Genomic DNA, 10231 nt, shown 5'->3' with positions numbered 1-10231 from the left:
TGCCAATGTCAAGTATCTCTTCCTTAGACCATGAGATCGTGTAACTCCCGGATACCGTAGGAGTGCCTTGGGTGTATCAAACTTCACAACGTAACTGGGTGACTATAAAGGTGCATTACAGGTATCTCCAAAAGTAGCTGTTGGGTTGACGGAGAGGTATCTCTGGGCCCACTCGATAATGCATCATCATAATGAGCTCAAGGTGACCAAAGTGTTGGCCACGAGATCATGCATTACGGTACGAGTAAAGTGACTTGCCGGTAACGAGACTGAACAAGGTATTGGGATACCGACGATCGAGTCTCGGGCAAGTAACGTACCGATTGACAAAGGGAATTGTATACAAGGTTTGATCGAATCCTCGACATCGTGGTTCATCCGATGACAACATCGAGAAGCATGTGGGAGCCAACATGGGTATCCAGATCCCGCTGTTGGTTATTGACCGGAGAACGTCTCGGTCATGTCTACATGTCTCCCGAACCCGTAGGGTCTACACACTTAAGGTTCGATGACGCTAGGGTTATAAAGGAAGTTTGTATGTGGTTACCGAATGTTGTTCGGAGTCCCGGATGAGATCCCGGACGTCACGAGGAGTTCCGGAATGGTCCGGAGGTAAAGATTTATATATGGGAAGTCCTATTTTGGCCACCGGAAAATGTTCGGGATTTTTCGGTATTGTACCGGAAAGGTTCTAGAAGGTTCCGGAGTGAGGCCCACCTGCATGGGGGGACCCACATGAACGTGAGTAGTGGGGAAAGGCCCCACACCCCTGGTCAAGGCGCACCAAGATCCCCCCTTAGAAGGAATAAGATCATATCCCGAAGGGATAAGATCAAGATCCCTAAAAAGGGGGGATAACAATCGGTGGGGAAGGAAATGATGGGATTTCTTTCCTCCCATCTTGGCCAACGCCCCAATGGACTTGGAGGGCAAGAAACCAGCCCCTCCACCCCTATATATAGTGGGGAGGCGCATGGGAGCTTAACACAAGCCAAGGCGCAGCCCCTCCCCTCCCCAACACCTCTCCTCCTCCGTATATGCTTGGCGAAGCCCTGTCGGAGTACTGCTGCACCAACTACACCACGCCGTCGTGCTGCCGTTGGAGCAATCTTCCTCAACCTCTCCTTCCCCCTTGCTGGATCAAGAAGGAGGAGACGTTTCCCGTCCCGTACGTGTGTTGAACGCGGAGGTGCTGTCCGTTCAGCACTTGGACATCGGTGATCCGAATCACGTTCGAGTACGACTCCATCATCACCATCCCCTTGGCTAGCTTCCGCTCGTGATCTACAAGTGGTATGTAGATGCAAACTCTCTCCCTTGACTCGTTGCTTAGATGAACTCATAGATGGATCTTGGTGAAACCGTAGGAAAAATTTTAATTTTCTGCAACGTTCCCCAACAGTAGCTGCCGTTGGGCCGCAGGCGGACGCCGCGGTAGCCGGACGCTCCTCGGCGGCGCGGCGGCATGGCGGCGCGTCGGTGGCGGGGCGCTGGAGCGGCGCGTGGCAGAGAGGGAGAGGGAGAGGGAAAGAGATGTTGTGGAGAAGGCGCGTGGCGCGCGCAGCTTTTATAGGCGCGCGCGAAGCGGCGCGCCAAATCTTGCGCGCGAGCTGGCGCCTTTTCGCGCGTGCGCGCAAACGGTTCCCACGCGCGCTTGTTTCCCGCGGCCGCTGGAGCGCGGCAAACCGCCCCACACGCACTAAAAGCTGCGTTTACCGCGCGCGCGTGTCGTTTGGGGCGACTGTTGGAGATGCTCTTAGTCCCGGCGCATTAAAAGTGCTACAATGCGCGCGCTGTATTTTTTATTAGGCGTGGAATTTTTGTGCGGCCGTTGGAGATGCTTTAAGTTATTTAATGCACTTAGGGCGTGTTTGGTTGCCTGGGTGCATCTAGCATGCATTGCATGAAGGAGCTTGGTTGGGGTTGGCCTGGTTGAGCTAATGCAAAAATGAGTTAAGATGTGTGTTTGGTGCACTGTATGAGATAAGCCAGGCTTAGCCCAGATTTTGTTTGGTATCTTGCATCTGTGGTTGTATGAGAGATGCAACATACAACATATGTTGTTTGGTAGGTTGTAATATGTGGAATTTGACTCTAGGGTGCTTGTACATGTATGTAAAATAATTGAAAGATAATTTTGATGACGTGCACTGCAACTTAGACATCTTTGCTGATTGAAGTAATAAAAGAATATATTTTCACATGTCTTCAAAAATTTGGTGACCATGTCTTCAAAATGGCAGAGATGACTGAAGTAAGAAAAACAAAATTTCAGCAGCATCTTGGTTGTTTTTATAAGTATATCAACAATTTTTATACACATAAGCAGTTTATGGTACAAAATAGCTAGAGAAATGCATCAGGATAATAAAGAGTGCACATAAATCAAGTATCCAGTCCAAGTACATCTAAAGAGTTCATATATTATAGAGCCACGTCCATATTACAGTCCAACACATACCAGAGTTCACATATTAGATAACCACAAATCCAATTGTAAACCTTGAAGCTTCAGCGCCACAAGCTTCAGTGTATCTCGGGTCTTGCTGTTGTCATCTATCTATATAAATTCAGCACAGATTTGTAAATTAATAAAGCCATGAGCACTGATAATATTGACATCATTTGCAGTGTCAAAACATAATAAAAAATATACACAAATTAGCAAACTCTTGGGAACAGATCGCACAGATCCATGATAATCACAAAAATTACTAGCCCAATAGCTCACGTAGATGCATGCTAATCACACATATCCATAGGAGGGAAGGAGGTTCAGGACAGAGCATGTGCATGGCGGCTGTGGGCATGAGTGTGCGTGTGGGGCAGTGGTGCTCGCAGCTCTACACAGGAGCGAGGGGAGCAGCTCCAATGGCCACGGCGGCCATGGTCGGGAGCTCGGCTCCGACCGCCGGCTTACATCCGCACCGGATGAGCAGCAGCGCAAGGGGCAGAGAGAGATGAGAGGGGTCCGAGGAGGATGGGGAGAGATGGAAGAGGGATGGGAGGAGGAGAGTTCAACCTCTGCGCGGTGAGGATGCGCGCCGGCGATGTGCTCGCGAGGCGGCGAGATCTGTTTGCAGGAAAGATGAGAGGAGTGAGGAGAGCGGCGCGAGTGCGGGTGTGAATCGACCGGGAGTGAAACGCTATCCTCTTCGCTCGCGTGGGTGCACGAGCGGCTGCAGGCTCGTGGCTACGGCCGAAACTTGCGTGCGAGCTCAGCCTGGCTGGGGGCCCTGTTTTGCATCAGCCGGGCCTGGCCCATAGAGACGTGCAGCCTACCAAACATTGCGAATATTGCAGGGCGGGTGCGATGCAGATGCGAGGCAACCAACCAAACACGCCCTTAGCATCTCGTGTAAGCACCTTTGCATTGGAAGAGGTTTAAGGCTTCTGCTTGGCACGCTTTGAAAATGATAACAATACGAAACCCGACAGAGGGCGTAGTTGCCAAAATCAGAACGTGATCAACAGCATTTCGCTGGCAGACTACGCGACCACGCATGCACCCTTCTCCAGTCTTTATTTCTATGAAATTATTGCCCGGTACATCGTTCGATCAAATGGAGGCACAAGAACGAGCGGCATCTCAAATCGACAACAGCGCGCGCGCGCACAAGTACGTATTGCTGAGGCCGGATGCGGCGCGCCTCCCAATCTAGAGGCGTGCGCGGCGGATCCTGTCGCCGTCGGTGACGACGTGGGCGCGGGTGATGTCCCGGAGCGACGGGCACCCGCTGAGCGCCATGGCCAGCTCCAGCTCGTCCCGCAGCATCTGCAGCACCTTCCGTACCCCCGCCTCGCCGTCCACCGCCAGCGAGTACAGCACCGGCCTCCCGATCTGCCACACCAGACCCACACATCGAGCGTCCATCAGCATCGCCGCCCAAGAAAGAAACACGCAGATCGATTGTGTTTGAACTTACGAACACTCCCGCGGCTCCTAGCGCCAGCGCCTTGAACACGTCGGTGCCGCGCCGGACGCCGCCGTCGAGGAACACCGGCAGCTGCCCCTTCGCCTCTCTGACAACCTGAATTTGTTTGTGCACACTTTTGGTCAATATATGCATGCATGTAGAATTTTTTTCACCGAAGCTTCCTGAACTTTATCTGCAATTTCTCAATAGAACTACGGGTGCGGCTTGCGACTGGTTGGCACACATACCTCTTCCAGGCAGCTGATGGTTGCAGGGACGTAGTCCAGCTGCCGAGCGCCATGGTTGGACACGATGATGCCGGCCGCGCCGTACTCGATGGCAATCCTAGCTGCATTTTGCACAAGTTTCTTCAGGTGACTGACAGGCCGCCATAGCAAAAGGAGATGCAGCATTCTGGGAACGGAGGCGTGCATCTCATATTCAGAAGCTGAAAAAACTTACTGTCTTCTGCAGTCATGACCCCTTTCACCAAGATCGGCAACGAGGTAATTGTCTGCAACCACTTGACGTCCTGCATTTGTGCACCATCAGTGTTAATTATTCCATTCAGGACGAAGTGCTAATGATAACTCCCAACAACATTTTAAAATAAATAAATAAAGGGGGAAAAAGTACCTCCCAACAAAGAGATTGGTCGACCTGGCTAGCAACGTAGGAAGCCAGCCCGGAATCATCTGTCTGGCAAGCCACAAAGGACATGGTAAGATGTCTGGCAATAACATTCTACTTAGGCGATTTCTGCTATACGATCGACTTGGTTGTCAGGTAATTAACCTTGTCCATCTTGCCGAGGTCCAGCGCCGCAAAGTTCTCCAGCACCAGGTGTGGAGGCAAGATGAACCTGTCACAAGTTATCAGAAATTCAGATTTCAGAGTGCAGACAGTGCAGTTCCTAGTAAAATGGAATAAATCATTTACTCAGCAACTTAGCATGATAATGTGCACATCTGTTGGATTTGGACCTGTTCTTGATATCGGCTTCCCTGCGGCCGAGCCTTGGAGTGTCGACGGTGAGAGCGATCGCCTTGAACCCGGCCATTTCAGCCCTTTTCACGAGTTGCCGAACTATATTCCTGTCCTTGTAAACCTGATGAAGACAATGATCCACGCCTTGGTCAGTTGGTCATGTTAAAGAATACTAAGAAACAATTTACACATGTTATTAGCCTCATAGTTTGTGAAGCTGAAGACTACACGTACATAAAGCTGGAAGAAACGTATCCCGGGCCCTACTGAGTTAACCCTTTCCACACTAGAAGTAGCCCATGAAGACAATGTCTGAAAAAAGCATAAACCATAGTATAAAGCATCAGCACAATGAATATTGGGAAAGATCAAAGATGCTACAGGAGTTAGGTGATCTTCCAAACCATTATGGTCCCTGCAGATGCCGCTGCTCTTGCAGTAGCAAGCTCTCCTGCATATATAGAAGATAAACTTCTCTCCATGAGAACATTGCTCTGGAAAAGAAAAAGGAGATGGGAATTGCAAATTTGGTTGAATTAACCTTCAGGATGAGCCATTTTCTGCATGGCTGTGGGAGCGATCATGATCGGCATGGAGACGTCGAAGCCCAAGATGTTTGTCGCCATGTTGATATGGGTCACATCAATCAGTACGCGTGGTCGGAACCTGAAAACAAAATGAAATCATAGTCTGCGATAAGATAGATGCTTATGATCCTTAGGGCATCTTTAGTCCATGCCCAAAAATTCTCCAAGTCCCAAAAGGTAGAAGTTTGAATTTTGGTAGTAAGTTATTTTCAACAGGGGTACTTCTCCCCATGCATGTATGTATGATGATATCATATATCTTCTCTCAGAGTTCCTGACGAAATTGCCATCTACTTTGACCATCCGAACCACATATGACAACAAGACTCGTCTGATCCCTTGTCCTCTACTCAATGTCATGAGATCCAATGTTATTTGTCCAGGTCTGCTACCATCTACTTATATACTAATCAAAAGGCAAACCAATCCACTTACGCCCAGTCTGTCAGGACTAAACTTGTACTCATAACAGGGGGTTGTAAATTTTTCCACAAGGGTTCATCTGGGCCTTATCCTACGCCATCTCCAAATATTTTAAAATGCAAAAGTTTTCAATTGACATGACAGTTGCCATTATTATACATAATTTCTTTTATGTCATCCTTGCAAAAAGTTAATGTTGAAGCTCTTTCTACCTCCTTACTTAACAAGCACAGTTCATCTAGCAGCATACTACCAAATAGACACAGCTCGGAGTTGAAAATACAATAAATAGATACGGCTAAAAGCATGAGACCTGCTACTTTGGAGGATAGTAGCTTACAGTATCCTGGAGAAGGCCTCCCTGTTCTCGTTGAGCGTCCACTGATCCTCTGCGCCGGAGGCGTAGTAGTCGTACACCATCTTCGGCAGCTTCTCCTTGGCGAGCCTCTCGTACTCGGACACATTCGTGATCATCTCCATGCCCCTGCTCGAACAATTCACTGTCAGTCCCCAGTAAAATCTATCTGTGTCTCTAAGAACAGAGCAAGCAGTCAAGCCGATCCTCTGCTTTTTTTCTCGAAGACAGTACACCCTAAATAAACTGAAGACCGCTCTCGCCCGGATAGTTTGACAGAGATGAATCAACAAAGACAAGAACAGTATGGAGAAATGAGGAGGCTGATCTATCCGGAGAGGAGTCGATTAGCTGCAGAATCCATCCATGAATTCCTGATTCTGTATCCGTAGTTCGAGATGTTACTTTCGAATCAGTACTGAAAAAACGAAGCGGAACGATCCGACGGACGGCCGAGAAAGAAACGCAAAATCACCCCGAGAGATCACAAGAAAGAGGAACGAGGCAGGGTAATCCGAAGGAAATGAGAGGAAAGGAACCAGCAGGACTCACATGTCGCCAAGGGGGAGAGGAGCGGTGGACGGAGGCTGCGCGCACGAGGAGGGCTGCGGCGACGGCGGCTCGTCCGTGTCCTGGAGGCTGGAGCGGAAGCGGAACAGGGGAGGCCCGTGGTGACACCGGGGTGTGGTATTTAAAGGCTTTTTTTCAGCCGATGAATGTGGTTTGGTGAGACTGGTGTCACTGTTCTGAACTCCTGATGAGGCAGCCCACTTGTGTGCACGTGGGCATATGCCATCTGCTATAGCTCAGAGGCATGTTGGAAATGGTGTTTAAAAATCAAATGGAAGGAAGATAATGATGGTATTGTTTGTGTCATTATACCTATGTACTTAAAGCAGATTCTAGCATGTTAACGTGATCAGCTTTTGTTAGCACGAAGTGTTTTTTGCATATTGAGATGATGGAATAGGATGCTGGTATCAGTCCCTTGAGATATGCCTCTTTCTCTATAAAATTTTATTAGGAATGAATAGATTCCATTTTTATAAAGAAGTTGTGTCAAAGCGACAATTTTTATATCAAGACAGAGTACGACGAAGGCTACAAATATGGGGATCTCATGAGTTGGAAAGCAACACTATGGTGGACGAAACTACACGAGATACACTACACCGATAGGGATAGGGTTTATGACTTCTGGTCATGCCTTTCATAAGTCGTGGAGTTTCATAAATCCAATTTGACTCTCTTTTTTTTGCGAGAAACTCTCAATCTATTCATCTTCAATCATGGCAGTACAACGAACACCAAAAATAATAAAAACTACATCTGGATTCGTAGACCACCTAGCGACAACTACAAGCATTGAAGCAAGCCGAAGGCGTGCCGCCGTCATCGCCCCTCCCTCACCGGAGCCGGGAACAACTTGTTGTAGTAGACAGTCAAGAAGTCGTCGTGCTAAGGTCCCATAGGACCAACGCACCAAAACAACAACCGCCGCCGATGAAGAGAAGCTTAGATCGAAATGATCCAACCTGAACACACATGAACAAAGACCGGATCTGAGTAGATCCATCGAAGATAACCACCAACCGAATCCCACGAGATCCACCAGAGATACACCTCCACATGCCCTCCGACGAAGCTAGACGCACCATCGGGACGGGGGCTAGGTGGGGAGAATCTTATTCCATCTTCAAGAAGGCCGTCGCTGATGAGGTTATGTACCTAGGGTAGGGTCATGGACCTATCTAGGATACCATACCAAAGGACATCATCAGACGAAGCTACATTCCAGTCGACCAAGAGAAGCTCCACTCGACCAAGAGAGACTTCACTCGACCGGCTAGAAGACACTCGACCATGAAGACGCACTCGACCGTCAGAAGTTCAGGATCTACTCTGTATCCAAACGGTCTGTAATTAAGTAGTCTTAATGGTCATGATGACACTTTATGTAGGGCGTTACCAGTAACGCCCGGCCTTAATGTACTTTAACCCTCCACTACGTGGGCTGGCTGGGGTCCTGGCGTCCTCTATATAAGCCACCCCCCTCCACTGGTAGAAGGGTTCGCACCCTTGTAACTCATATACACAGAAATCAGTTGACCGCCTCCGGGCTCCGAGACGTAGGGCTTTTACTTCCTCAGAGAAGGGCCTGAACTCGTTAAACACTCGTGTGTACAACTACTCCATAGATAGGATCTTGCCTCTCCATACCTACCCCCCATTCTACTGTCAGACTTAGAACCACGAAAGTTGGCGCCCACCGTGGGGCAGGTGTCTTAGCGACTTTTTTGGAGAAGTTGCAATTTGTCCGATCACCTTCATCATGGTTTCCGACGGAGCTCTGGTCGAGGGCCGCGAGATCCGTCTCGGTGCGCTCGCTTTCATCGCCGACGACTCCGCTTGGCTCTAGGAGGCACCACTCGACATCGACGCGCTCCTCGTCCGCGGGGCGACGCACTTTCGAGCATGTGTCCGCGGCGTCTTGCTACGGCAGCCGTCGACCCCATACCGGTCGACTCCTGCACCGTCCTCCCTCCCTGTCTCCCGCCAGCGCAAGCGCTCCGGTCGGTCGAGGCTCCAGCGATGGGTGAGACACGCAGTGGCTCGCCAATCGGCCACCACCCAAGTCGCGGCAATTGAGCCCGGCGAATCTCTCTACGGCATGTTCGACCTGTCGACTGGCTCCGTAGAGACTGCATCCGAGTGCGATAGCAGTGATCCAGCGGCGGAGGTCTTGATGGTCAACAGGCCCCGTAGTCCTCCCGGTTTCCCCCGCGGCGATGGGATGGACGACGAGGACAACCCCGCTCAAGCCCATGAAGAGTACCAACCCGAGCCGCTCACTTCCCAGCAGAGGGAAGAACTTCGCCGCCGGAACATGGATGCCCTGCATACTCCCATTGCAGGAGAAACTCCTGAGGCTCGTGCCCTGGAAGAGGCGCGTTTAGCCAACCTGGCTGAACGCACTCGACTGGAGAACCTCCAGCGAGCACTCGACGAGCGTGCGCATCAACGAGTGACCAACTCCAACCGACGTCAGCTCTTTCCGCAACCAACTCAGGTATACCGAACCCCAATTCAGAATTTGGCAGCTGCAGCCCGCATAGCGGAGTCAATTCAGCCCTCTCAGTCAGAGGCTGGAAGAGGCTTGATGTAGATCAGAGATTTGCTCCGGGCGGCAGGAGATCAGAATTCAGCTGTGTCACAGTCGCGCAACAGGATTCACAGTCGATCCGTCGCTGTGAATACTGTTCAGTCGGCTCACAGTCCAAGGTCGCCTCCGAGGCGCATGGGACATGAAGGCCGGCGGGACCACTATGATGATCGATTTGATTGTGATGACAGGCGTCGAGTGCCCACTCCTCCTCCGAGAAGTGGGTCTAACGCCCATCGGCAGCAAGATGACAGACGCCAGCTCAGTGTTGGGCGGAGAGCTCCAGTCGACCCCAGAGAGCCAGGCTTTGACGCGAGATCCATCATCGTGCAAGGTTTGGTCAACCGGAACAGAGCTCATAGAGGTGGTCATGACAGAGATGTGCCCACGAGCAGCCGAGTCCACATTTCAGGTCCAGAATGTTTTAGCAGAGCAATCAGAGCCGCAGTGATACCCACCAACTTCAGGTTGGCGACTGGGGTGAGTAAGTTCACCGGAGAGTCTAAGCCTGAAACTTGGCTCGAAGACTACCGAGTGGTTGTTCAGATTGGTGCCGGTAATGATAAGGTGGCCATGAAACATTTGCCACTTATGCTAGAGGGTTCGGCCAGGGCGTGGTTAAATCAGTTAGCTCCTAGCAGCATTTACACCTGGGAAGATCTCTCTTGAGTGTTCATCAGGACGTTCGAGGGAACTTGCAAGCGACCTGCCAGATTGACCGAGCTGCAAGTTTGTGTACAAAAGTCGAGTGAAACACTGAGAGATTACATCCAGAGATGGATCACTTTGCATCATA

The 10231-nt window shown here is 50.3% G+C and overlaps 1 protein-coding gene and 1 long non-coding RNA gene across 2 annotated transcripts; both read right to left on the bottom strand.

The window, feature by feature from the left end:
• Window positions 1-2362: 2362 nt before the first annotated feature.
• On the bottom strand, window positions 2363-3229 carry LOC123046777 (uncharacterized). Its single transcript, XR_006422590.1, has 2 exons — window positions 3026-3229; window positions 2363-2563 (listed from the first exon to the last, which is right to left on the bottom strand). It is a non-coding gene; the product is annotated as an uncharacterized lncRNA (long non-coding RNA).
• A 278-nt stretch (window positions 3230-3507) lies between these two features.
• LOC123046776 (peroxisomal (S)-2-hydroxy-acid oxidase GLO3) lies at window positions 3508-7030 on the bottom strand. Its single transcript, XM_044470204.1, has 12 exons — window positions 6825-7030; window positions 6258-6401; window positions 5449-5573; window positions 5312-5358; window positions 5142-5219; window positions 4904-5028; window positions 4716-4782; window positions 4557-4619; window positions 4383-4452; window positions 4169-4269; window positions 3930-4034; window positions 3508-3844 (listed from the first exon to the last, which is right to left on the bottom strand). Coding segments are annotated over exons 1-12 (1110 nt in total). The 5' UTR covers window positions 6827-7030; the 3' UTR covers window positions 3508-3661.
• Between the last annotated feature and the right edge of the window lie 3201 nt (window positions 7031-10231).

This window comes from Triticum aestivum, chromosome 2B (assembly GCF_018294505.1).
Source record: "Triticum aestivum cultivar Chinese Spring chromosome 2B, IWGSC CS RefSeq v2.1, whole genome shotgun sequence".
Lineage (NCBI taxonomy): Eukaryota > Viridiplantae > Streptophyta > Magnoliopsida > Poales > Poaceae > Triticum > Triticum aestivum.
Note: the sequence above shows the minus strand (reverse complement) of the source record. Positions and strands in the feature narration are given on the sequence as shown.